The 26,534-nt window shown below is 49.8% G+C and overlaps 8 protein-coding genes across 8 annotated transcripts; 3 read left to right on the forward strand and 5 right to left on the reverse strand.

Annotated features, from left to right (window-relative positions):
* Positions 1 to 237: 237 nt before the first annotated feature.
* Positions 238 to 753, forward strand: EPUS_00228 (uncharacterized protein; the record flags this gene model as incomplete). Its single annotated transcript, XM_007789257.1, has 1 exon — positions 238 to 753. One exon carries the CDS (start codon positions 238 to 240, stop codon positions 751 to 753), a length of 516 nt encoding a protein of 171 aa, XP_007787447.1.
* A 3,804-nt stretch (positions 754 to 4,557) lies between these two features.
* On the reverse strand, positions 4,558 to 5,139 carry EPUS_00229 (uncharacterized protein; the record flags this gene model as incomplete). Its single annotated transcript, XM_007789258.1, has 1 exon — positions 4,558 to 5,139. One exon carries the CDS (start codon positions 5,137 to 5,139, stop codon positions 4,558 to 4,560), a length of 582 nt encoding a protein of 193 aa, XP_007787448.1.
* A 1,698-nt stretch (positions 5,140 to 6,837) lies between these two features.
* On the reverse strand, positions 6,838 to 7,695 carry EPUS_00230 (uncharacterized protein; the record flags this gene model as incomplete). The annotated part of the gene is made up of 1 exon (XM_007789259.1): positions 6,838 to 7,695. The coding sequence occupies one exon, from the start codon at positions 7,693 to 7,695 to the stop codon at positions 6,838 to 6,840; it is 858 nt and encodes a 285-aa protein (XP_007787449.1).
* Positions 7,696 to 9,589: 1,894 nt separating this feature from the next.
* On the reverse strand, positions 9,590 to 11,718 carry EPUS_00231 (uncharacterized protein; the record flags this gene model as incomplete). Its single annotated transcript, XM_007789260.1, has 4 exons — positions 9,590 to 10,195; positions 10,241 to 10,416; positions 10,466 to 11,454; positions 11,630 to 11,718. The coding sequence occupies 4 exons, from the start codon at positions 11,716 to 11,718 to the stop codon at positions 9,590 to 9,592; spliced, it is 1,860 nt and encodes a 619-aa protein (XP_007787450.1).
* A 1,506-nt stretch (positions 11,719 to 13,224) lies between these two features.
* On the reverse strand, positions 13,225 to 15,446 carry EPUS_00232 (uncharacterized protein; the record flags this gene model as incomplete). The annotated part of the gene is made up of 2 exons (XM_007789261.1): positions 13,225 to 13,389; positions 13,440 to 15,446. 2 exons carry the CDS (start codon positions 15,444 to 15,446, stop codon positions 13,225 to 13,227), a joined length of 2,172 nt encoding a protein of 723 aa, XP_007787451.1.
* A 3,321-nt stretch (positions 15,447 to 18,767) lies between these two features.
* Positions 18,768 to 23,291, forward strand: EPUS_00233 (uncharacterized protein; the record flags this gene model as incomplete). Its single annotated transcript, XM_007789262.1, has 1 exon — positions 18,768 to 23,291. One exon carries the CDS (start codon positions 18,768 to 18,770, stop codon positions 23,289 to 23,291), a length of 4,524 nt encoding a protein of 1,507 aa, XP_007787452.1.
* A 750-nt stretch (positions 23,292 to 24,041) lies between these two features.
* On the forward strand, positions 24,042 to 25,517 carry EPUS_00234 (uncharacterized protein; the record flags this gene model as incomplete). The annotated part of the gene is made up of 1 exon (XM_007789263.1): positions 24,042 to 25,517. The coding sequence occupies one exon, from the start codon at positions 24,042 to 24,044 to the stop codon at positions 25,515 to 25,517; it is 1,476 nt and encodes a 491-aa protein (XP_007787453.1).
* A 216-nt stretch (positions 25,518 to 25,733) lies between these two features.
* Positions 25,734 to 26,300, reverse strand: EPUS_00235 (uncharacterized protein; the record flags this gene model as incomplete). Its single annotated transcript, XM_007789264.1, has 2 exons — positions 25,734 to 25,865; positions 26,049 to 26,300. 2 exons carry the CDS (start codon positions 26,298 to 26,300, stop codon positions 25,734 to 25,736), a joined length of 384 nt encoding a protein of 127 aa, XP_007787454.1.
* Positions 26,301 to 26,534: the final 234 nt, after the last annotated feature.

Raw genomic sequence — 26,534 nt, forward strand, 5'->3', positions numbered from 1 at the left:
CAAGAATCCCATTTGTGCATCGAAGATACCTATATACTGTCACACCGTTAGCTACTCTGGCTCTCGCTCAACAGCATATCGGCAATCTTCCAAGCATACTTACCCGTCCCTTATATATATCTCTTCTCCCATCTCAACTGACTCCGCGAGCTCTCCTTACTGGGTTCTTCTGAATGCCAGAAACATATACCACCAATTCTCACATATCTATATATATCTCTTTTGCATCCTGACGACATGGATGCCGACGGTTTCGAGATAGTCACGAGGAAAGACAAGAAGCGGTCATCATCCCCCAGATCAGGAGGTTACCGCAACCGGTCATGGTCGCCGCCGCCCAACTGCATGCCGGATGCAGGGGGACAATCTTCTTCGAAATGGTCAAAGAGACGGTCTTCTGACCAAGATCTTTGCATCAGATGGAAAGACGAAAGGGAGCTTTCAGCCCAAAGTCAGAAGAAAGATTGGCATGAAAGCTTGGTCAAGGCGAAGAAAAAGCCGTGGGGTGCACAAAAGGCCATCATCAGGAAAGGGGTACATCAGTCACCGCACGGCGACGGTGAACAACACATCACCGTCGACTATCAAACCGCCGACGGTGTGCATATCACTACGTGGCACGTCAACCTGACGGACGATGAGTACCAGTCGTTTCAGCAGATCAACAAGCCGGAGGGAGCGACATGGGCCGTTCCGCCTTCGCCCAGCCCAGCCTGGGATGATGCCGCGCTTTCGCCGCCTCCTTCTCCTTGACACCTTACCTCCTTTCTCTCGTCATGCTGCGGCATGCACCATTGGTTGTTGGGAAACCACCCGATTTCGCCTGTCGTTGGCCTGTCGTCCGGGAAGAATCTCAAGACAATAACAACCAACCTCGGCTACGACGAGACCCTTCCACTATTGACGACTCGCCATGAAGACCAGCAAGACGACATGAAAAAGCGATAAGATGCATCTCCCGAAGTCTTGAACCACCCATCCAACTTGGACGGCCCCATTCCTGTCTCCTCCAGCTGCCATGCAAAAGCCCTCGACGCAGATCTCCGATGCCAACCTCCGTCACTTCCACCTCGCAGGAACAGACCACTCGGCCAGCCTTGCTCCGATTGACAAGGTGGCGAGGCGAGTGGCGCGCTGGCAACGACGCTGGCCCGAAAGAGGATGCAACTCAGAGCCGAGTCTGAAGGATGAGACGTGCTCAGTGTTCGCGGATGATGAGCGACCGATCACCTTCCGTTACGACAAGGAGGGTAACCTCGTCTAGGTGACCAGCACCTGTGGCGTACCGCTGAAGCACAGGCGCCCGGACAAGAAGTCATCCACAAGACAGTTTGTCCTCCTCGAGCCATGTATCTGCAGGATAAGCGAAACTCTCTGACAGTATCACTTTTCATTGCGAGCTTGCCTGCACCATCGCGATGCATACCTTTTATCGAACTACATCAATGCTGATGCAGATGGCACAATGGGTGCACAACGCCAACATGATCTCGGATGCGATCGTCCATTCTCTACCTTCATTAAGCGTCGACATGACAAATCGACAAACCACTCTCATTACACGCTTTCTTTCAATGCGTCAACCAATGCAACTGCAATGGATAGGAGCAATTTGATTGATTCTAGTAAGGATGGAGCAGAAGAAGCTGCTGAGCTGCTCCTATCCATTGCAAAATGGTAGCTTTGGCTGAAGACAACCATTGAGCTGTATCACCACACACCATACGCATCAATTGACCCGTGGGTTAATTGACGCAACCAAAGAAACAGCTCACCATCCCTCCGGGCAAACGCCCACCAATGCCAACGTTACGGCAGCAACCAAAACAACCACTCCCTGGCAGCTTTGGCTTTGATTTCCCTACGCCAGCGGCATCAACTGAACGAGACTCCATCCTACCAGACCTTTGCCTACCTCCCCTTGAACCGTCAACAATACATTTAGCCCATCAACTGCATCAATACACAACACAGAAAAGCACCTTCTCTGAACGCCCCTTCCTGCAAGGAATACGAACCTTCCTCGAAACGGTTGTGAGTTCATACCCGTTACCAAGGGAACACGGATCGAAATAGGACTTTGAGGCAGCTGCTCAGGCAAGGTTCCCAAGTGATTGGGTGGTCGACCAGACACGTTTAAACCGGGCCTGCAAACTATTCAGACAAGAAGCAAAGGAATTAGAACCATACGTTACGGCAATCGTAACAGATCCCACGTGACAGCAACTATACCTTCCATGGGTACGAGATCCCATTAAACAACAGCTTCGTCAACCTCGCCAACAACAGCCTAAGACTGCCACACAGAACTCATATCTCCACGCAACCAGCAACCAAATCTTACCATGGACGTCTTCGCTTCACATTTTCTACGCCAGTCAAACCAACTGGTTACCAGGACATCCTCCTGATGAACTCCAACACAAACCGGATTTACTCTAAGTGGGCACCAGGCTCGCGCAGAACTCTGTTCATTCTGCCGCCACCGGCCATGGTCCGAACTAAGCGATATGCTGATCTTGGGCGAGCAACACGTCAGCCGTGAACTCCGAAGTGCTTGATTTGCATGCTGCAGGTTTCTGGAAGCAGTGAGTTGCAGAAAATCGGCACACAAACTTATCCTGAACAATCCTCTCTGTCATGTGCGTCACGTTGAGCTCTGCTTGGCGCTCCTAGATTAGCTCTCGTTGCTCGTCGGCAACTTCTTCTTCTTCCAACTATGCTAGAATCAATCAATTCGTCCATATCATTCCACCCTCTTTCCGCAGCAAATCTCACCAACAAGCGAGCAACTCCTCGGTTTCAGTCTCTATATATTTCAAAACACACAGTAACGGCCATCTTCAAGAGACCCGTCATTCGAAACGCCAAATGCGCAATGAACCCGTCGATGTGCAGGGCAACTGTTGAATGGCATGAGTATGTGTTACTACCCTACACAACCAACCTCCCAAGCGTATCCGTCATCGCCACAAATGCAAGCTGATCCACGATACCCTTTCTTTGGGATGAACCCTCCATGGGCATTCAACTTCAACCCTAGCAACAAGCAAGGATAGGCAACGGAGCATGAAAAGTCCATGAAAAGTCCATGAAAATTGCATGAAAAATTCATGAGAAATTCATGAAAAATTCGGAATGCTAACGAGGGCGTTGAGCATCATGGCGAGGGGGACTGTTGCAGGAGCATAGGAGGGGCATAGCAGGAGCACTTGGCTGGCGCGGGCTTGGCACTACTTGCTATTTATCTCATCCCAACTTGTACGTAGAACTTAGCTTCCTCATCTACTACTTCACACACCAAAATCATAACTCATACTCATGCCATTCAACAGCAACCAGACCAGAGCCAAAAACCCTACCTGGTCGATGTGTATTGTCTCATTTGGGCACCCAGTCCCAAGATGACCTGCCGAGTCCTAATCACCATCAATGGCATTCACCTTGCAAGTTCATGACGAGGAGTATGCGGCAGACCCTGGCCAATTTTGGACAGAAACCCGTCCTGCAGCGTTCCATGACTTTTGCAAGGGCAAGACGTTCACCATCTAGGTCTGTCACGCGTCATGTCCATCTGTCTGTCTCAGATGTACGATAATTATACTTGAATAACCATGGCGATTGACGAGGGGAAGAGTGCATCTCGAAGAGGGCGGAACACAGGTGGAAGCTGTATGTATGGGTTCAGGACGGAGTTGGGGCTGTGCAGATAAGTGGTGAAGGCAGAAGGTTAGCGCATAAGGAGGACGGCCGATGTGCCCAGTGATAGGGGAAGGGAACTTTCGTTGGAAAGAGAAAGGGGGGAAATGGGGGAACTCTTTCAAAGGGGGCTCACTTGGTAAAGACGAGGGGGCCGAAGTGTCATGTGGATCGTCTTCATGGTCCTGAAGTCTCGCATCACTAGCACAATGTGCACAGGTGCCAAACCTCCTTCTTACGCCGGAGAAGAGGTAGCTGAAGATATAAGCTAAGTATCATTTATTGAAAAACAGCTGTTCTGTCAAAAAACGCCCATACTAATACAATAAGAGAAGCATATATTATGATCATATTCCTAGTAACATACGTTGTAGATGATAAGATTTCATAGAATCATGGACGGCTAAGGTTCGTATTCTTGTATATTTACTTTAAACAATCTTAGCATCAGGCTTAGTGTAAGCGCACTTTGATGGCTCCCCTGACATGAATTTTGGAGGGGGCCTTCGGGCCTCAGGCCTTTTCCCGCTAGTTAAGTAATCGAAATATGCAGGGTCACCAGTGTGTGTGCTCGAAGACGCAAAATCGCCAAGCAATTTGAGTTGCAGATGAGCTGTGTTGCACAAGTGCAGTCAGCCAGGTTACTGAGATAAATTGGTAACGCAGGCAAAATTATAATTGATTAAATACAAAACTCTAAAACTTTCAGTGGTACCCCGTGTCGTGTGTGTTGCAACTGCACCCTCCTTGTTCCCAAATTCCTCTACGCCCCACAATCTAAAAAAAAAAAGCTATAAATAACGAGAGTCTCAATCAATCGAATCCACTACCATGACGGACACGTCTCCCCACCCCCAATCAACAGTTATAGGTCATTCTGAAGCCAGCCCCACTACCCTGCACAAACTCCACATTGCCCGCATCGGACCAATCCCTTCCAATACTCAAGCGATACGTCATGGTGGGCTGGCAAGCAAAAGAGTTGATAACCTTGGTGGTTGACGTTGCCGGGTCCGACTCGAACCTCGTCGTGCCTACCTGGCTCACTGGCGCGGGTGAATAGGCCCAGCTGACGTCAATCCCTTGGGGTGAACGAGTAAGTGGTCTGTCGGTGCTGTAGATGTAGACATCCTGACGGCCAGACTTGGTGATGGGGTAGCCGGCTGGGAAATATGTCTCGAGCTGGCAGCCGTAGGAGCCGGCGGGGACGGCGAATTCGATGAACATGTCGTTCTTGTTGGTCGCGCCGTTGTCTTGGCTGATGCGGAAGCCGGGGAGGTAGGACGCGACGGGTTGGGCCTGCGAGACACGCGCGTATTCCGGGTAGATGGTTGTGCACGATGTCTGTCTCTCTACAGGAGGGGGGCTGGGAGCAGCGAGAATGCTGGCGGGCAGAAGAGTCAGGCCGAGGGCGAGGATGGTGCTGGTTGAGAAGTGCATGGTTGTAGTGGTGGTGATGTTTTTTTTGGTTGCAATGTGCAAGGTTGCTGAATCTGGGATCTTTGTAGATTGAAGTCTGAGTCGATGTCTGTAGAAGAAAACTTCAGACGGGCGAGAAAATGCACTGCTTTATAATATTCTTCAAGGAGGATAACGAGAAGGCCGAGCAAGCCGCCAAACTCGTATAGTTACCAAATTTATACGGCTACCAGCCTAAGCATAGCATGCCATTAAGGTTGAATTCTGGGCCGGTATCCGAGAAGCACGCAGTCCATAGCTCTGATAGCTGACAGCTCTGATTAGTGTGATGGAAATAGCAGCCAACATCGAGCCTAGCCTCATCATCTTCATGGTGCATTGTGAGCTTTCTATTGACCTTGAGGGCGGAGGCCAAATCAGGCCCAATACCGGTCCGGGCTGTGTGGAGAGGGCAAGCCAACAAAGGCATTGCTTTGCGAGGTGGCTTCTGCCCTTACCATATCGTGGTCTCGGTAGCGAGATGTTTTTGAGATTGACAGCAAGTAAGCGAGCCGAGTTTACTAAGCGTAGGATGAATGCGAGCCACACTTCTGGACCTCGTTACCGGTGTGGAACGATGATACTGGAGTTAATGCTGAGTTGAAAGGACGGGGAAATGTGAGATTGGAGGCGCGTGACCCTGCATGATTTGCTTGGCTCCACTTGGCTACTTAGCAGGAGAAGGCCCTATGAAAACTATGCCTAAATTACCATCAATGTGTGCTTAGTTCCGGCCTAACCATGATATGATCTAGTTTACATAGAATTATGCAATTCAACACCTGAAATCTGATAAAATTGTATTATTTCAGACGTCATTTAGAGAAAATGACGCTCAAATTATGGCTAAATTATGGTCATTTGAGTCTCCTGACCATCCTTAAAATAATAAGACGCTAGCTAAGTTACTAAGGACCAAAACCGCGTCATTTTCAGCCCTTCTCCCCGTAAGTACGGGCATCTTCTTGGCTGCTAAATACAGTTGCGGAGTCCAAACTAACCTCAGTTAGACAGGACGGATGTGGTGGCACAAGCACAATTGAACTTGGAGCTCCCCACGGCAGTTCCCAGTTCGTGCCAAGATGCAGCCATGTTGACATGCGACTTACTACTACGTACGTAGGTCTGAGCCCATAGTGACCTGCTTTTAAAGGGGGCGAGCCATCTAGCCAACCAGCCAAGGTCAATGCATCTCGTCTTCCGACACAGATATTGGCCTGGACGCTCGCACACATTACATTACACATTGTGCCCTATCGACCGGGTGGCTTCTATCCATAGAAATTTCCTGTTAACACGACCGCGCGGGTTATGCATATACGAGTTATGGAATCCATAGGACTCCTGGTGGATAGGTTGCAATATCAGGGCTGATTCTAAGCCTTGACAGATCAATGCTGCGCCCGTCCTTTGATGATTGGCTGGATCCTGCGCAAATTTCCATCCATTGGGAGAGAAGGAGGATCCGAGTCGTCTACTAGCGATACACACACATCCCTTCACTTATAGCAATGCAGCATCAGAGAAACAGCAGATCATGTGCCCGCGTCCATTTGCAAAATAGAATGCGGCCAAAGTTAGCCTTCCTTTGGGACTTATTACGACAAACCTCTGCTTACCCCCCGCCAACCCTGAATTTGTCACCTCCAACAGAGCATACGCGTGACTTTGTTGCTATTCTTAATCCTGACTCCTTCTCGATACAAATCTGCTGCCTCCGTGTTGGCGCACTTCCGGGTCCCGATGCCCCTCCCCACCATATCGTGGTCTCGAGGATTGTTCCTCTTCCTGTACCTGGTGAGACCAGCTTTGAGGGACTGATTGACTCCGAATAAGACGTTCGTCTCGCGCACCATGTGTGCCTCGTTCGCCACGTCCTTCTCGCTCACGGCGGTCTCGGACACGACGTGCTTCCCGGATACGACGCTCTTCTCGGGCACGTCGATCATCCGGCTTGCCTTCATTTCCTGGTAATTCATTTCCCTCATAGGTGGCGCTTTCTGATGCAGTTCCACTGGCGCCTTGCACAGTACTTCCTGAACGGGCAGCACTCTCTTCATGCTCACGCCGCTGTCGTTGAGATCGAGGTTCTTCACTCTCATGAAGATCGTCTTCACGACGGCGTCTGTTTGACTTTCTAGAGTCCCTCGAATCGTAGGTAGAAGTGCCTCGACTGCCAGCAGCCAACTGGTTCGATTGAGCCCGTGGTAGCTGCTCACTAAGGGCACCAGACGGCTGCCTTGCCGGTCTCAATCCACCAGGCCGTGTTCTCCGAGTCTCTTGTCCTCCACGGGGCGAGATATCCTCCCAGCCAACGGCATCCATGTCCTGCTGGTCGAAGGACAAGCTACTCATACTATGGATGATTTTGTTCACCGCTACCATCGAGCCGATTCGCCCAGATCTTTTAGGTTTGTAATCTGGTGAGACTGATCGTGATGGCTGCCGTGATGCAGGTGGTGAAGGTACCATCAATCCAGGATCATCCAAGCTTGGCTGTGGAGCCAGTCGTCTTTGAGGTCGATGAGGTGTATCCATTGTATCAAGCAGCTGGCTGGAGTAAGTCTGGCACGGGTAATCAGGTATCGCTAGCACAGATGATAATTAAATGGGTTGAGATGGGGAAATTTTACAAGAATGAAAATATGAAGTATACAAGAGCAGGCTGGGTGTTTAGTCTGTATAAAAGGAGAGGAGTCACTGTTAGCAGCACTGCTCAGATGGGCCTGCAAGGAGACTTTGAAGGTGTTTAGGGAACAGCTAATATATGAAAGAAACATTAGCGGCTCTGACAGTCATGCAAAGAATATTCCGTGTGCGCAAGTACGATGCCACCATCCCAATTCTCAAACGGAGGGTAAACTGATGGTAGCACGATGTGTAATCGAAATGAAAACGGAAACAGATCGTAAGAGAGTGACAGCACATGAAAAAGAGAACAGCAAATGTAGTTTGTGAAGAATCTGCCATCAAGGCATGTTCTACGGCGCTAGCGTAGCAATGTAGACTCGTTTTCTTCTACCTTTATGATCTTACTCTTGCTGTTAGGGTGCCTTAGCACTCAATCTCGTCATGTCTCGAATGAAATTGTCCACCACATAGGTATCGATTGTTGGGGTGGGTGCAGAAAACGTGGCATTGTTGAAACGTATCAAGTCGTGTTTACACCTAGTTAGTACAATTGTGCAGCGACTAGGAGGTCTCGATGGTGTTTTACTATCGGTCAGATGATCGACAGCGCGTGACATGAAGTCTATCGTCGGTAGTATGGTCAGTGGATTGAATTGCTATCTGTTACCTTCTGTTGGATGCATCCTCTTTTCCGTCCACGTTGGGATGTCCCAATGGGTTTTTGAAGGCCTTCGGACAACGAGTCAGAGCGCTCGAGCAGCCATCTGCGATATGACTCGCTTCCTGCAACCTCTAATATCTCCTTGCCTGGACAGGGGATCGTGGGAAGCTTTCAGCCTCCAGAATTAAGGTGGTGGATGGGTGGGTGGGTGGATGGATGGATGGATGAATATCATTGGCGCGAAGTTATCGTCAAACTGCGGAACAATCAGCCTCGAGTTGAAGTACCAATGATGAAACGACGGAAACCGGAAACACAGGGCAAAACATTCTTAGCGCCACGAGGCTGTGGCAGATCTCGCCAAGCTCAGCCCCTTTAACAGAACTAACTGTAATTTGTACTTATCGAATGTTCAGCACAATCATGAGTATCTAAGGAGCCAGGTTAATACTCCACAACTTACTTCTATCAGTGCAATATCGTGTTTCAATATAGATATACAATACCAGCACGGGGCCTGATCTACTTAGACGTAAGCTCAGGATTCCTGCCGCCAGCTAGTCATTGGCGTGAGCACTATTCATGGACGTCACTGCTGTTTTGAGACCCGCTTCCAGTCTCGAGTTGTTTGTAACATACTGGTGAGAGACAAAAGGCACACTTGCATTTCACCTCCTCATGTCAGCATGAAATCTAGAACATTGACATGGCTATCTGAAGGGGTAACCATCATTGTTCAGCCTCAGTGGTGGCAGTATCCTTGAGGGTATGCCAAGTACAGTAATTTTTAAGGGCGTGCTTTGAGTACTGTACTAACTCCAGCGGGGAAATCGTCATGAACAGGAGACTTGAAATAGGCACATGGAGAAAGCTAACAAAACAAGCGAGTGTCTGTGATTAGTCTACCTAGCTAGACGTGTTTTTGCGCCTCTAGCTGTCAAACTGAAGCTCATGCATGCCAAGCGAAAGACACGAATGATCGAGCTCACATCCTGGGCTTTCATGTTGAGCCTGAACCACGAGACCAGCAGGCTCGAAGACATCAGCATTCCTAGGCGTCTACTTCTCCCTTCATTGGCTGCTGTATCGCTCTTTGAACTTTCAATAACCCCCCTCCAACATGATAGCTGACGACGCCGATCATATCTGACTTGCACGACGACGACCAGCCTCGCAGGTGTTGTTCCACCACGACAACTGAACAGTGTCAATGAAGAACATCTTCTGCTTGCCGTCGACGATGGCGTACAAGCTCAGACTGCTCAACCCGCGGAACTGGGTATCGAGGAAGATTTCATTAGTTCGACAGTTATTGTAGCCTGGGCATGGTGGCTGTGGAAAATGCTGAGTTGCAAGAACAGTTTCTGACTGCGTATCCTCGTCCCATTGATAGGCTGTAACTACAACGTCGCAGGTTACAGCTGGGTCCTCTGCTCCATTGTCACAGAAGACATACAATGTCTCTGCGTCGAACCAGTATGCGTTGTCGTAAGCACGAGGACCAGCACCAAAAGAGCCAGGCGGCACGTCACCTGCATTGGGTGACTGTGAGACGGAGCTGTTGGTCTCAGATGCGGAAGGTACGTAGACTGCTAGGTGACTTCCATTCTGAGGCACAACAGGAGTTGTGGGGGGTGGAACATATGCCCAACCAGAGGAGAAGAACAGGTGTCGGTAGGGATTGAAGATTGGAGGGAATGGCGCGGTATCATTGTCTGGTGCAAAGAACTGAGGTAAAGTGTCGAACTGCTGCTGTCAGCTGGAGCAAAACAGAGTACTACAAAGACCTACGTCAAGAGTGAAATCACCAGAAACACCACAAGAAGTTGCCGCAGCTGGAGCAGCACTAGTAGAAGTTGATGAAACGGGCACGATTGTCTGTGTTGCAGGAGCAGAGCTCGATGCTGGATTTTCGTCCGATGATGGCATCTCTCCCCTGGTGACGGTGACAGTGACCATGGTAGGAGCTAGCGATGTGATTAGCTGCAGCCTCATCATCGAGTCAATATTACGTACGTAGTGCGGGTTGAGATTGTTGAGTAGACGACGTAAAAGTTGCACAATTTACGGTCTTGCTACCATCATAGTTGTTCGGCCATGAGACAGGCGTTCCGCGCATGGTTGCAGTGATCCATTCGCAAACTGCACGTCGACGACCATCTACATCGGAGCGCTTCTCGTACCCATAACCAGCGGTAGGGAATGTGATGTTCGCAGTTGATCCATAAGCGTTGGTTGGCAGAGCTCGGCTTGTCGCAGAGCCAGAAACTTGCACAGTCGTGGTAATGATGGCAGAGCTTTGACGAGTGGTGACCACCTGAAATGATGATAGCACCCCTGAACCTCCTCCGTCCATCAAAAGTGCTGATGTTGAAGCCGGAGCCAGAGCCGATGCAGAAGTGTTCCAGCCTTGATATCCAACGCCACCGAAGCCACCCACACTCGCAGACGCCACAGCGTTTGGTCGTTCGACTGTCATGGTCAGAGTGTTGGTGCGAGTAGCCGATTCAGTGACCCTCGACCGAACCGTGCGGATAGTGGATACAGAAGGGACAGGAGACAATGTGACTGTGGTAGTGCCGATAGTCATGCTTTCATGTGGAATGAGATTTGACAACCAAGTTGTAGTTCCATCATTCTCGCCAATAAAGTAGACGTCTGTTGCAGAAGTCTGCCCACTGGCTGCGAACGTCTTAGTGGCTTCGATCACCGGGACGATGAGCGTTCGTGTGAAACGAGTGGCTGAACTTGGGAGCGGATGTTGGGATCTGAAAGGATTATTTGGAGCCAACTGGCTGTTGATTTCGAGTTGTTGAGACTCTACTGAAAAGGCCGAGCTCAATGAGGACGAGATAGCATCAGGACCCTGGAGGGCAACGGTCACGGAATCAGGCTGGGCGGTGATTGTGGTGACTTGAGTCTCGGTGGTAGTCTCGATCTGTATTTGATTCTGGGTTGCCATCACCGTGATTGTCGTAGGAGCAACCGCCTCACAAGGAGTGGAGCTAGCAAACAACTAGATTAGCCAAACGCATCTCTAGCTGAGAAGTATGAGCTTGCTAGGCTTTCGCTGTTTTTGACAAAGATATGTGATTTATGAAGGATTTATATCGGTGGCGCCGATCCTCAAGCTCAGCTCGAAAGTGAGGCCAAAATGAGGGATTGAGATATCTGACTTACGAGATATCATTGCGTTTGTCCGCTGCGATAACACCAGCCAGAGCAGTAGTCACAAGAGTCAGGAGCTGAACGATAGTGTAAAGCTTCATCGTGATCTTCGTCAAACAGCGGAAGATCGGTGTCTAGTTGACGAGGCAGCCAGGCTGTGGTCAGTGAGATAGATCAAGCGAAGGACAAGAGTTGGAAAAAACTGAGGAGAAAGTAATTATTGGAAGGTCAAAGGCCGAACGAGTGTCAAGCTGTGTAGGTGTGAGATTGAGTAGCCAGGGGAGAAAGGTGAAGGAGAAAATCGAGGGTGGGTTGGGAGGTTGAAAACATGCAGGAAGCCGGTTGTGGAAGGCAGTGAATGGAAGGGCAGGACTCATCCACATTCAAGTTCAAAACACAGCGAAATCTGGGCAAGCTGCCAGTGCCATTGTTTGCGGTGTTTCCAACATCGGGCAACCACCGTTAGCAATTCTGGTCATTCTGGTCATTCTGGTAACTCTGGTAATTCTGGATTCTGTCTGTTCTACTGCATATCCATCTCCTCAGATTCGTGCCCATGTGCTGGTAATATTCCGCACGCCTTGTTTCTCATGCAAACTTGAGGCCAGTGGTGATATTCTGTGCGTTGGTGTTGTACTATGGGTGCCTTCAAATGACCGCTCTTGGCTCGATGGTTCCCCTACTCACCACCGCAAGCTTTGACAATTGGTTCTTAAAAGCAGTCATCCCCGAGGTCTGTACTCACATTTCCCCGTCCATTTCTTCAAGGTGATGAATTTTCCCACAAGTTAGCGCATCGCCAAGCTGTGGTTCATTCCGCCCCGCCATGAACGGGTACCTGCAGCTGCTTGGAGTTCTTCCAGGGACATTAGTAGGAGATTTGGTGAAATGGCGGGCATGAGCCGAGTCCAAGGAAAAGCCATGTCACTCTGGTCAGAAGTGTTTGCTAATAAAATGTTATGTTGCACGAACAAGAGAGGCTTTGGCATATGCTTCGCTTCGACCTGCCGCCTGCAATCCCGCTAAGTAATCTGAGCCCCGCTTGTAGTACATATTACACACCAGAAATATCCGAAACAGACGGGTGAGCAACATGGCTGGGCTGCAAGCATCTTCCGTCAAACAACATAATAAATAAAAGACATTTGCTCATACTCAGCTTATGCTTGAGTGCAGTCTCTACTCAACTTGAAAGAAAGAGGTCCCGGCATTGAGTACTGGAAGAGGCTGATCAATTCACAATACTGAAACGGAAGTGTGATCGCAGGAACCATCAAACATAAAGTGTGGCGCATCAACGAATAAGAGTATTAAGGCTCGATGTATCATAACAATGCAGCCAACGAGAGTGGGTATATGAGAATCAAAAGTGTTCGACCGAACGCCCGCTAACCCGACGATTGGCCCGTCATCCGTCATATGTAGCATACAATATGTAGAATGTGCAAATAGGCTAGAAAATGGCATTCAAAAGAAAGAAATCTCGAAGCAAATCAAGAAGTCGTGAGATTGTTGTTCATAAAAGTCTTCCTCGTTGCATGCCCGTCATGAAGCTCGTGTGTGTACCGAGGAGTAGGACTTGGACGGCAGAAAGGTCAGAAAGGAGTTCATCGTGCAACAGTAGCTGCCTTATCCTCGCTCGTTGCGACTGCGACAAGTGCCTCAAGACGACCCATGTCGTTGTTGGTGTTCGACCGTCCGCTAATATAGCTCGGCCTATGAGCCTGACCTCGTAGTGGTGCAGGATGGTTAGAGAGCTCTGGTACACATGCCTATCAAAAGGTTGTTATCGTCTGCCTGGATATGATCGTGGCGTACTTACATCCGCTTGAGCTTCTGCCGGCAGGACAGGATGGTGGGGTTCAATATACCCATTGCTGTGCATGATTGCCGGGTGAACTTCTGCTGCTGATGTCCCAGGTGTCACAACGCCATCGCTGCTGCTTGAGTCCTCTGGAGACCTTCGCGCGGTTTGACTTCCACGGGGTCCAGCGCTGGGGGGACCGTTGTACCATCCAAGTCTCTTGCTGCGCTGTGGTGTATTTGGTGGTGGTTGTTGTTGTTGAGGAGGAGGAGATTCGACATGAGCTTGGCGTGTTGGCTCATTCTGCACTATGACACCGCCTGGTCGATAAGTCGTAGCTACAGTGTTCTGAAAGATAGGACGGGATGCAGCGTTGTGGATTTCGTTGAGCGTTTGCTGACCCCAAGAAGTCGCGTCCCTTGATAGATTTGTTTGCAAGTCAGGTCTCGAGAATGGGCCATGGTGCGATCCATCCCAAGAGAAATGCCCTCTTCGATGATCAGAAGCTGGCGGAGCATGACGTTGGAATGTACCATGATTTGTGGACAATGTTGACTGTGGAGGTGTGTCGATCAGCATAGGACTGGGTTGGCGACGTGGGGGTGTGGAAGGACGATTTCGCACTTCATCAAAGCTTTCAATCCCCGGTAGACGCGGAGCCTGACCGGCCGCTGCCGAGGCATACGGTGTGAGAGCCGGCTGTAAAGCGTCAGGAGTTTGCGAAAAACTCAGACCACTAGTTGCAGGTCGAGAGTAATTGAAGCCACTTGCTGCATATGATGAAGGGTGCCATGTTCTTCGTCGCAACTCAGCCTCAGCAGGAGATATGTTAGGCTCCATACGAGAATACGAGAACTGGGAGGACGTCGGACTGGCAAAATTGCTAGGGTTATTCGAAAAGCTGCTTGTGGAAGATGGTAAAGGGCTCATATAGGGATGAGGTTGAGTATGGTTGTGAACTGTTTGAAAGGTATTTGCACTAGAAGGAACAGAAAGGCGTCTGCCAGGAGTGCGACTACCATAGAACCCTGCCATTCTAGAGGTTCCGGAGACCGGTGATTCCATGAAAGACCCATATCCCGGGCTACCTGGGTTCGCTGAATATGTCGACGAAGTAGGAGTCGTCATCCCACCAGGCGAATTGGTGGAGTAGCCACGATAATGTGATGGAGGCGTACCTGGTGGTTCTAAGGTAAGCTGTGGTCGAGTAGTAACGTCTGTGGCCATCAACAACGGGGGTGGTCTTCTGCGAGTTTCGGTGGTGCTGTAATTGGAAGCAGTAGAGCCGATACTGGAGGCGGAAAGATTTCGGCTGTGACCTCGACTGTGACCACCTTGACTGCCCAGGTTCCCGCTGCGCGCTCGACTGCCAGCTGGCCTCAGTTTCTCGGTTCTGATTTGTCTCTGGTAACGAGTGCCAGTAGCTGCAAGCGATTCTGCAGGTATGTCCTCGTTGACATGAACAGTTTGCGCATGCTGGCGAAGATTATCAAGACGTGAAAATCTTCTATTACAATGACACTGAAAGGGCCGTTCTCCAGTGTGCTTCCTAATATGACGAGCAAGATGCTCACTGCGAGTGAAGCTCAGATTGCAAGGCGGAAAGTCTGTGCAGAAGAATCTCTGACCTTTCTTCTTCTTCGACGACCTACCCGGATCCCCGCTCTCTGTTTCATTGTCAGAACCATCTTGCTCTTCGTCAGAACCGTCCAACTCCATCTCCTCCGCTGCCTGAGTTGATTGACCCGAATTGTTGGACCCGCCCCTCTGCAACATGCTTATCTTGGTTCCATGTTCAGCTTGAGTGGCGAAGGGTGAGGTTGGAAGGGGCCTTTGCCCTGGTAGATTTGAAGCGCTCGTTGTGACAACAGTTGTGGTTAGATTCTGTCCACTATCGACCATGACCTGCTTAGTTGATATCTGCGTTGCGCGAGCTCGAGGGGTAGTCGGAGTATTTGATTCATCATGGAAATCTCGTGAATGGTCTGGTTGTAGTGATGGAGAGTTCACTGGTTGGAAAGTCATGGTCGACATCTTTACGAGGTGCTCGGCAGCGCTTGGGATTGGCACGACGGATGAGGAAGATATTGAGGACAGCCCAGAGGCCGCTCGCACAGGGAACGACGCAGATAGACCAAATGCAGCCCTCTCGCCAGTGCTGAGCTGTTCCTGAATCGGCTACTGACAGAGACTGAGGGTGCAGTGGGGTTCAACGTAGACTGCGATGCTGCTCTATAAGCAGCCACTGGGAGGGTGGCTTGCGCAGAGACCAGCGTTGTATGCTCAATCGGTGTTCAATAACATCGATAGCTGGAGAGCCGCGCAGTCGAGCTGAACAGGTTGGGATTATGTGGCGGGCTTTGAAAAGTTCGAGGGCAATAGGATGGGATGATAAGGTGGGCTGGGGGGGCTAGCTGTCGGCCGTCGATCCTCTGCGGCTCTTGGGGGATGTTTGGCGGCTCAGCTTCTCCAACTACCCGTTAGTCAAGGGGCGCGAAACTGACTGAGTCGGTGTAAAAGAGCAGAGTCAATATTTTTCTCATCGGAACTGTATTATCAACGGTGACATAGTACCATAGATGGGACCAAAAGCGGGAGAATGGCCGGAGTATTGCGTGTCCCAAACAGTAGGAAGACGGGAAGATCAGGCATGTGTTGAGATCTGTCGTATGCAAGAACTACTAACATATGTGTGGCCTAGCTAGGTGCACTATGTAAGAGGGGCAGGAGGTGGGCCTACGGCTTGATTCCACCCAACCCTGCGACTACGAGTCCCTAACCTACCTTAGCTCGAGGGCCACTGGCACAGAAAAGTGTCAAACCGAGGCACCATCAGCGCAACTAGAGTTAGGTTATTCACTACGTAGTTATGGGAATTTGGCTTCAAATCCCTAACGAAACCTTAGGCTGCAGTGGGGCATGATGTGTGCAAGGGGCAATGCCTTTTGGCGGATGTTTTCCCACAGCCAGCAACCAGCAACACGCAACAAGCAACCGGCAGTATTAGCATCTTTCTCGAAGGACTTGTTTGACAGATTTGCCGCTAAAGCTTTGGTGTATATGCGTGCCATCCGTCCTGACCAGTTCTCGGGGTCAGAGGAATAGTTTAAACCGCATCCATTGGTCTAGGTGCCATGGCAGATGGTACCCTCCTTCAAGTTTGGGAAATCATCACGAAGTTGCTGTCGAGCAATCACATTTGGTGCATGAGCACATATGTCTTTGTCTTGCCACCCTGACCTGCAAATCAAAGTCAAACCAGCACCAGCCGTCAAATCCCACACATTGATCTAGCTCTTGATAGTTACCATAATATTGCAGACGAGAACCTCGCCAACGCCTTTGCTTCAGGGATGCGGTCCACTGTTGTTGATGCAACGCCATGTGCAGCATTTTCACGACATGTTCAATAGTTAATACCCAACGCATCTGAGGGCGTGCTCCAGTCACAAAAGATTTCGCTTTCCTTTGCTTCCAGCATCCTTGTACTGGCTTGGCTGCGGTATATTGTCCCGTGATGCGTTTCGGATACCACATCATCCCATTCCATCCTCTTAGGCGCAAGCTAGACCGAAATCCAGAGACACGTCTACGTTCATCAGCTGCTACCTGCTGAATTGTTACCTGCTTGGCTGGTTGAGAGTGAAACAATGCTAGCTCCTTCGTGTAGTATCTTGCAATCATCCACCACCCTTCCAAAAAGCGGTCTGCAGCTAGGTACAGCTTATATCCGCTTCTCTGGGTCGGGTGACGGTTTAATTCTCTTGTTATTGGGACCGCAATGCACGTCCCAATTTACCCTCAATCCGAAAGTCCATGGACCCCCCTCGGGCGTCTACACCTGATGCGGGGGGGTCATTGGTCGGGTCCATAGGGACTAAACTTAAGGCGGTCCAGATCTGCTTTGGGCCAGGAACTGAAGTTCTGGTGCCTGGGGTTCTCGAACGCCATGGGCCTCCGGGCACTCGAAAGACACTGCATCATGCGGAGGCATCCTCATGAAGAACTATTCCCTTTCACTCATCCAGTTCAAGTCAACACAAGGAACGCTGGGCACAGAACCAAGCACAGCAGAATAGCATATTCATTTACTCTCATGAGTCAAGGCAAACTTCAACCCTTTCATGGACGCTGCATCCTTGGTTGCCTGCACAGCGCTCAAACTGTCGATTTCCTACCTCATTCCGACCTGCTTTTCGCTTGTTGCTTCCGACTAGTGTGCCCCACTTCCGTATCGATAAAGTCGTCTTCTCGTCGATTCGCTGCTGTGAAACTCAATTGAGAGCTTAGCATTCTTAATCTCAACATGCCAGAACGCCCTCACAAAGCACGTTATTGCGATGCCTCCTGCGAAGACATTCATCTGGCGAAGATTCACCTTGCTGTGTGGTGTGATCTTGACTACATCAATGCTCGATGGGGGATTATCCTTTTCAAGCTGCTTGCAATGTCTGCATACTGTCCTCGTACATGTATCGAGGAGATCATGGGTTTGTTCTCATTTCTCGTGAGGTGTCACAAAGAAAGGTTTTGTCGATTTGCGGAACTGTGTACTTACCGTATTGTGGGTCTTTCGTAACAAGGAGTCGGGCACAAACTGATAGCATCTTTCAATTTTGATAGTAAGAAATCTGAATTTGCGATGTCCAAGTTCTATCTCGGAAGTGCAGCCTCTTCACGCGGTGTCTTCCAAGATCCTTTCAAAGCCTGAATACGACCGGCTCGAAGCTCTTGACAGGCGCGATGCAGCATGTTTGTATTCCTCTTTCTGTCATCTTTCTCCGAATCCCAGATGAATGGTGCACTTCCAACGGTGTAAAGAGAAACAGTGCTATAATGTGCTGTTCAATGGTACGTGTAGATAGGAGGAAACCCGCTGTCTATTCCGAAGCCTAACATCCTGTGCAAATCGCACCTGCTAAGTATATTAGTTATTGATCTCTGTTAGATCTGAATATTGAAAATAGGTCGTGGGCACGTCCAAAAAGCTTGGACCAAGGTGTTTTGACGGGTTTTAGCGCCGCTCTCCCCTGAGCGTCATTAATCGTGACAGAAGATTTTTGATATCTGTGCAAGAACGCGCGAGCAGTGTTGAGCATACATCGCTCAAGACAATCTGTTGTAAGCTAGAATGAAAATGATCTGATCTGTGTTCCTCCATCGCACGCCGATTTCCTTGTGGGGACGTGATTTGCAACTCACAACGCGTCCACATAGTCATTACTGCCCTCGAAACTCTCAATGCGACTATCCCAATGCGATACCGGCTTACAGTGGCGAAAACTTGACTCGCAGAACGGTAGCTGAACGACACTTTGAGCCTACCTCACTCAATCGTGGGAGGTCATGTCAGCTTCGGCCAATGTCAGACCGCAGGCGATTCGCAGGAGGTCGAGATTACCAGGAGGCTTCGAGACAGAGGACGAATCAGCATCCGAGGCCGGTGATGACAATATCGATAGAGATGGAAGCGTCATTCACGCCTCTTCTCCACATTTATCTGGCGAACACAGCAGTTTGCTCCCCTCCTATTCCGAAAATGCCAATGCCGTTGCTGGGAACAGCACGATCCTAGATGAGGGAGAAATGAACAAGAAACTCATGGATGTGGAATCGAGTTTTATCCCTGATATCTCGCACATAGTCGAGAGTGAGCAAGGCACCAGAAGCACGTTCACTTCTGAAGATCAGGAAGATGACCTGGCAAGGGACAGGGCATCTTCACCTGCAGGCACTTCGGGCATTTCTATGGGCATGAAGAGTGAGACATCGAATGAAGACAAGCGTGATTTTCGGTCGCCTCAGACACCACCAGGCGCCTACAAGACTCCAGCTCCTGAACAGCAGGCAGGCCAGCATGTCAAGGAAGAGGAGATAACAACCCCAGTACCTCATAATATTTCGTCGCTGGAGACCATGTCCTCCTCGCCGACCGCAGCAGCAGCGGCTAGGACTGTTTCGAGGGTCATATCGCAAACCACGTTGGGCGGCTACGAAACAGCTGACGAAGACGAAGGTCGTGTGTCACCAACAAAAAGCATATATCATAATAGCATCGAAAACTTAGAATCTGCCCCACAAAGACCTGGCATGGATGGCAGTGAACCAAAAATTCCACCTTTAAGTGATGGCAATTACGATTCAAAAGAATCTCTTTCACAGCATCCGGATCAATCTAAGAGACCCAAATACCTTAGTAGGCGTCAGTCTAGTCAACGATTCTCTTACTCTTCTCTTACGAGCTCCAACACGGAGACTGGGAGTGATGCGACGTTGGGGGCCGATTACGCCCTTCAGTCAGGAGGAGCCCGTCCAGAACCTCGATTGCAGCGCAAAGCGAAAATGACTCTGTCAAGGTCGACGAGCCTAGGAAGCATTGCATCAGGACTTTCGGCGCTGAGCGAAGGCGAGGAAACAAAAAGTCGTAGAGCAGTTACTGGCGCTACAGATCTAAGCACGTTGAACGAGGAGAGCCCCCTACTAAACAAGCAGCGTAGCATAGGTGAGGGTTATCTGACCCCAAAACCATCATTGCGGGACCTGGATATGCCAATGGATACAGTAATAGCAAATAACATACGCGACATTGAGATTCCGGGGACATTTGCGAAGCAATATCGTCAAAGTCACAGAGACACCTCGCCCGACAAAAACACGGCGGGAATACCTCCCGGCCCTGCACGAATGTCAAAGAGTCTCACCTTAAAAGAACATCGGAGTACAGTGGAAAGACTGGGAAAGGAGAACTTCGACCTCAAAATGAAGATACACTTTCTTGACCAAGCGCTGCAAAAACGGTCTGACGATAGCGTCAAGGACATGATTACGGAAAATGTCCAACTGAAGTCCGATAAGTTGAGACTGGAGCGGGACAATCACTCCCTTCGAAAGCAGATACGAGATCTAGAGAAAAGGCTCAAGGAAGAAGATGCTCCTACAGCAGATCAGGGGTATGCTACAGATGAAGAAAGGTCGCCTACAACTGAAGAAGAAGTTATCTATCTCCGCGATAGGGTGGAGAACTTTGAGGTTGAAATTGAGAAGTTGCGATCAGAAACTATTGCCAAAGAGACCGAGAAGAGAAGACTTGCCGAGTTAGTACGATCCTTAGGCGAGACACGGGCTGCAGGCTCTGATGTAGGCTCAAGAGAGGAGCGGGATATGTGGAAGGATATGCTTGAAGCCGAAACTGCTGCCCGGGAGCAGTCTGAAGAGGACAACAAGAAGCTTCGAGATGAGATTTTCCGGATGAAGAACGATGCTTATGGGCCCACTCGGTCGGCTCTTGGGAAGAACAATCGGCTTCATTCTTCAATGTCACACTCGTCTGCATCAGATTTAGGCCACCATAGTAGTAGCAAAGCTCCTACAAATGTCGCTGAGCTTGAGCGCTTGCAGCATGAAAACTCGGAGCTACAGAAAACCATCAGCGCACAGGTGTCAACACTCACATCAAGGAACAAGGAAAAGGAGCGTCTTTATCAAGAAATCGAAGACCTCAAGCTGGGACGTTTGGGCGTCAACGGGGTGAGATCTGTGGCAGGGGATAGCATTTTCGAGAGGTCTGCCTCCCAAGCCAGATCGCATTCGCGTACGAGCAACGCCACCCGATTATCACGTGTCAGTGACGCTGAAAGAGAGGCATTCGAGCTTAAGATTGGAGAACTCCGTGATCAAGTGTCAGAATTGCGACTGGAGAACCAGAGTCTGAAGACCCAACTTGACGAGGTATGTGCCGACTTGGATGCTGTTGAAGGTCAAGCACAAACATATGTCGATCAGTACAACGAGGAAATACAGCTTTTGACTCTCCAGCGTGATGATGCTGAGCGTGCCCTTGAAGAATCTGAGGACGCATTCCAAGTCTTAAAAACAGAGGCGCAGGAAGAGATTGATGGTTTGGGGGATGAACTCGATCAGAAACTTGAAGAATACAGCCGTCTAGAAGAGGATTTACACGCGCAGGAAGAGAACTTTAAGGCTTTGCAAGCTGAGATGCGATCAGCATCAGAAGGAATCATCCGCTTGGAGGAAGATGCTCAGAATAATCTGACTCGCTATAAGACGGTACAGTCAGAGCTGAACGATGCCAATCGAGAGCTCGAAAATGTGGAGAAAGAACTGGAAGAAGCCAATGCCAAGATTCAACGACTGACCGTTCAGCAAGAATCTTCACACAATGAGATTGCCTTTCTGCGAGAAGAACAAGATGCTGATAAGATCAAAATTGGAGATATGGAATCGGTGCTGAAAGCAACCCATCTGTCCCTCAGCACCGAAAAGGATCGTTCCAGAGACCTTGAACGTCGTCTGTCTGAAGAACGGCGTCAGCATGAAGCTATTGGCAATAAAGAACAAGAGGTGCAGCGAGTTGTGAATGATTTGAACCGAGAAGCCGGCGCGGCTAAGGAAGAGATACGTCGTTTGAAGAAAGCCTTGTCAACCCGTGAGATTGAGTCAACGACATGGCGTGAGCGTTTGATGGAGCTTGAAAACAATCTTCGAGAATTGCTGGGTGATACTAATGGCACTCGATCCAGCTTGCTCACTTCCGTCACGAAGCTTCAAAAAGATCTTGATGCTACTAGTGGCGAGCTGGACATGACCAGGCAAAGACTTGATGAGAAGGAAACGCTTCTGGCGAATCGAGACTCGTTGCTCGAATCTTCAGGACTGGAATGCCGCAAAATGGCTGAACTTCTGGATCGGGAAAGACAGGCTCGTCGTGCTGACAAACATTCGTTTGAGCAGGCCTTAAAATCTCACTCAGCTTCTGCCAGAACCATCACCCAAAACAACGCTCGTATTACAGATCTAGAAAACAGCAGGCAATCAGATCGACGTCGCATGAGTCAGCTTGATCAACAATACAAGGATCAGCTCAGTGAACGTAACAGCGTGCTTTTGACCATCTGGAAAAGACTGAGTGCCATGTGCGGACCAGACTGGGCACACAGCAACAGCCTGATCAACGGCAATCTACCGAGTCAAGAAGTGATTGGGAACATGCTGTTCTGGCCTGGATTCAGTCGAAATCTGCTATTGGCCGCGAAGCAGGTTGAAGGAACACTGGGCTCTTTTAGGGATCGCATCAAGCGGCTCGAGCGTGATTTATGGAAAGAGTACCAGAATCTTGAGCATACGATGGAGCTGCGGATCAAGAAGCTTGAACGAGTTGAGGAGCTTTTCAACAATTTGAAGAGCTCGCAGGTGCCTAACATGCAGAGTACAGGCCGAGGGACAAGCTCACCAGAGATGCAGAAACTGAAAGGCGAGAATCGGATTCTAAAGGCAGAACTTTCCCTTCTTCAACAACAGCACTCGAATGCTCAGCTACGTCCTCAGCATTCTCGGACCCAGTCACGAAACTCTATAGTTTCTGATGGACCCTCCTTTACACCGTCCCTTTCTGGGACTACGGTTCCAGCACGGGGCTCAAGTACCCGTCATGCTGGAGCTGCCAGTGCCTCAGCAGCAATGGCAGCAACATTGATGCGTCACCATAGCTCAAACGTTGTAGAGCATATTTCTGGCGGGTTGAATGGGAGTGATTACGGGGGAGGAAGTCGACGAAGCGACTCCGTTACTTCGAGAACATCTAACAATCGGGGCGAGCTTATGATTCCCGCCTTTCATCAACGAGATGATGCCTCTACTTCGTCTACTGGTGGACATGACAAGTGGATCCATCGGTTGCGGGAATTGGAGCGAAGGTTGAAGGCGGAGAGAGAAGCTAGATTGTTGGATCGCAGCGGGGCGCGCAAAAGGCTGGAGGAGCGTGATGCCGTGAATGAAGAGTTGAGAATGGAATTGGAGAGGGAGAGGATGCGAAGGGAGACAGGACTGTTGGTGGCGGGTGAAGAGCAATAAGAGGTTGAAAGGAATTGTTTGACTGTACAACCAGCGTATTCTGTCTTGGAAAGCATGGCAAGCGTGCAGGATGATAGCAAGGTGTTTTCGCATCTGTACCAGATTTCGTCAAGGCCTCCCTATGGTATTGGGAGACGGTGCTTGCCATCCTGTGGTGGTGGCTTCTGCAAGTTACATTGCTTAGACAGAGCTCTTTAGGACTCAATACAGCATACTGTGGCTGCTTGACGGCATTCCTAACCCTAACCTCCGTGTCACTGTGGCGCTTCACTTCCCTTACCACTACACAGAGTCTTCCATCTGTGTACACTTGACTGTCCTTTGGTGAATTCTCTCAAAGTTAAAGTAGCTAGACCAATTCACCCCCGGGGTTCGAGTATTATATCACCTTACATTCCAAATCCCAAACTATGATAAGCATTATAATCACACCATATCCAGTAACAACTCTTTCGATCCATGGAAGTTTTAGTTTTAGAAGACCAATGCAAGTCTTTGGGAGCAGACAGCCAACAACTACGCCTGCCTGGATACCCATTTCCGACTACTTTTCTATGCCTGCACATTGCGCTTCGATGAGACTTGCGTTCTGCCAGTCTGAGCTCATGAATGTGATTTCTCGATGAAGAGTTCAAGGAGGACGATCTGAGACATTTTTCATAATTCAGTCGTAATATCAGAAGCATTTGCAACACTTTCCACAAATTCTTATCATCTATATTCAAATTATCAAACACAACGCAGAGCAAGATGTCAGATTCACCTTCCTATGTCGACTACGAAACTTTTCTTTCTCCATCTTTCTCGCCGGAATTATTCGCCAACAGCCTTATCCTCAGCACCAACAACCCTACCGATACAACGCTTGATCTCTCCACTCCGTTATCCCGCGTTCTATTTGACATCCAGGAGATAGACACGCACATCCACAATCTCACTACCAGATCTGCCCTACCGATCTTGAATTATGTGAAGAGTAGGGACGAGGCGAGTAAGCGTATCCTGGGGGTCGTAGAGGGCGAGGTTGGGACGCTAAGAAGTAATTATGAGAGACTAGAGAAGGAGGTTTTGGAGAGGTATAAAGAGGCGGAGAAGATGAGGGTGGTAAGCTTGAGGAGCCTGGAAGTGTTGAGGTTGGGTAGGGAAGTGGGGAGGGCAGTGGCATTGGGGAGGCAACTGGAGATTCAGGTTTCCGAAGCCGGACTGAATATGCCAGGGAGAGCTGGCAAGGAGGATCATAGGGTGATGGTGAGGGCTTCTTACACGATTCTGGAATTCAGAGGGCTAGTTGATGACGAAGCAGAGGAGAAAGAGTTGCAGAGGGTGAACATTGTCAAGACTCTGAAGACAGACTTGTTTGCTGTTGTGGAGGAGAAAATCAAGAACAAAGCTCAACAGATCATCCGCGAGTTCAGCATCTCCAACCTCACCTCTCCAGCGGCCGCCACCACCACGAGTACCCAGGCTGGAGCGGTATCGTCAACGACGACCACATACCAAAAAACCGAAGACGCAAAAGCCCGCACCACATCCGCAGTTACAATTCTCTACCTTCTCTCCTACGTGATCGCACCACCATCATCGTCGAATGGGCAATCATCAACAATTCCATACTTTCACCCAACCCTCCTCCTCACAGCCCTCCAAACATTCCTCCAAAACGCCCTAACCTCCTCCCTAGCTTCCATCTCACGCGCCCTAACCACCCTCCCAACACTCGACCGCACCCTCCTAGAGGTAAGCGCGCGATGCCAAAACATCGCGGCGTTGGAGGTGCTTCTCTCAGGGATAAAATGTCCTCACCACCCCTTCTTAAATTCCTCCTCCTCCTCTAGCTCCAACCCACGAGAATCGGAACCAGAACCGCCAGGTATCGGGGACGAAGCAGATGATGACAAGGACGACAAAGAAAAAGAAAGCAACAACCTTCTTGTCCCGCTCCTAATGTCATTGGATACGTCATCGTTGCCCTCTTATTTCTGGCGCTCTCTCGCCGCGGCGCTTTCGGCGAGGGTGCAAGAGATACTAAGTCGCGGTGGGGTTTCGGCGAGGACGTTGAGAAGTAATCGCGAGAGGGTGGGAGGGGCGATAAGGGAGTGTGTGCTTAGGGGGGGTGAGGTGCCGGGTGGGATTGGTGTGAAGAGAGGAAAGGGAGTTGTTGTAAATTGGGAGAGGGAGGCTGCTGTTATGGTTGGGAGTGTGGTTGGGGTTTTGAGTAGGGGATAGAGGAGAGAGACATATATTGACAAGGGTTGAACTGGAGGTAGAATAGTAGAGTCATGACCCATTGGTGTGAGGGCCGAAATTGAGTTGAATCGTCTGTTGTTGGAACCGTACAGGGTCTTGAACCATGAGTGCGCTCCAAACTCCTGAAAATGCATCCACTTATCTATGTACAGCCCGTTTTCCACTGTATATTCCATCCGATGTGCCCTAGGAACATCAACCAAATAACCCTCGACCCTTCTTCTCTGCTTTCTGCTTCGCCACCATCCGCGCATCGTCCTCTTTGATCCTCTCTATGGTTCTATCTCGATTGTATTCCATTACCCGCTTTTCTTTGAAGTATTTTATCTATACAAAAGTTTCTGTCAGCATCTTCCTCACAAGCAGCTGCCTGTACCTCAATTCAACAGCATTCTCGAGCCCCACCCCCCCTTCTCCCATCCTTGCCTACGCAAAATGAGCGTGCTATCCATTCGTCACACCTCCTCTCAGACCATCCGTATCAGCGCAAGAAAGAAGAAACCCACTCACCCAGGCCTTCGCACAATCCCTCTCATACACCCCATTCTCCCCTTTACACACCCGCCTACTCTTTTCATCCTCTTTCACCGCGTCAAGGATATCGTTCCGATCCAGACAGTCGAACAATCGATCCCGCGACTCGTAGCACTTTTCACGCGCGGAGCGGTCGGGGGCGATGAAGCCGCCGTCGCGGGATTTGGGACCGGAAGAGTTGGGGTTTGTGGAGGTATTTTGAGCGGAGGAGGAGAAGGGCCAGACCATCGCTGGGTGGAGGGTGGAGGTAGATTGGACTAGGGACTGATGGAAGAAGTGGTTCAAGTGTGACTTCGGAGAGAAGACGGTGACTCAGATGGCCGACACAGGAACTGTAATCATCACGACCCAAGAAAGGGTGCAGCTCAAGACGTGCAGCAGGGATCAAGCTCCAAACTACTACGGTAGGAGGCATAATGTTTCGCACCTGCGCACTAGTAATTAACGTCACTAACAGTGCTC

This window comes from Endocarpon pusillum (assembly GCF_000464535.1).
Source record: "Endocarpon pusillum Z07020 unplaced genomic scaffold C734253, whole genome shotgun sequence".
NCBI lineage: Eukaryota > Fungi > Ascomycota > Eurotiomycetes > Verrucariales > Verrucariaceae > Endocarpon > Endocarpon pusillum.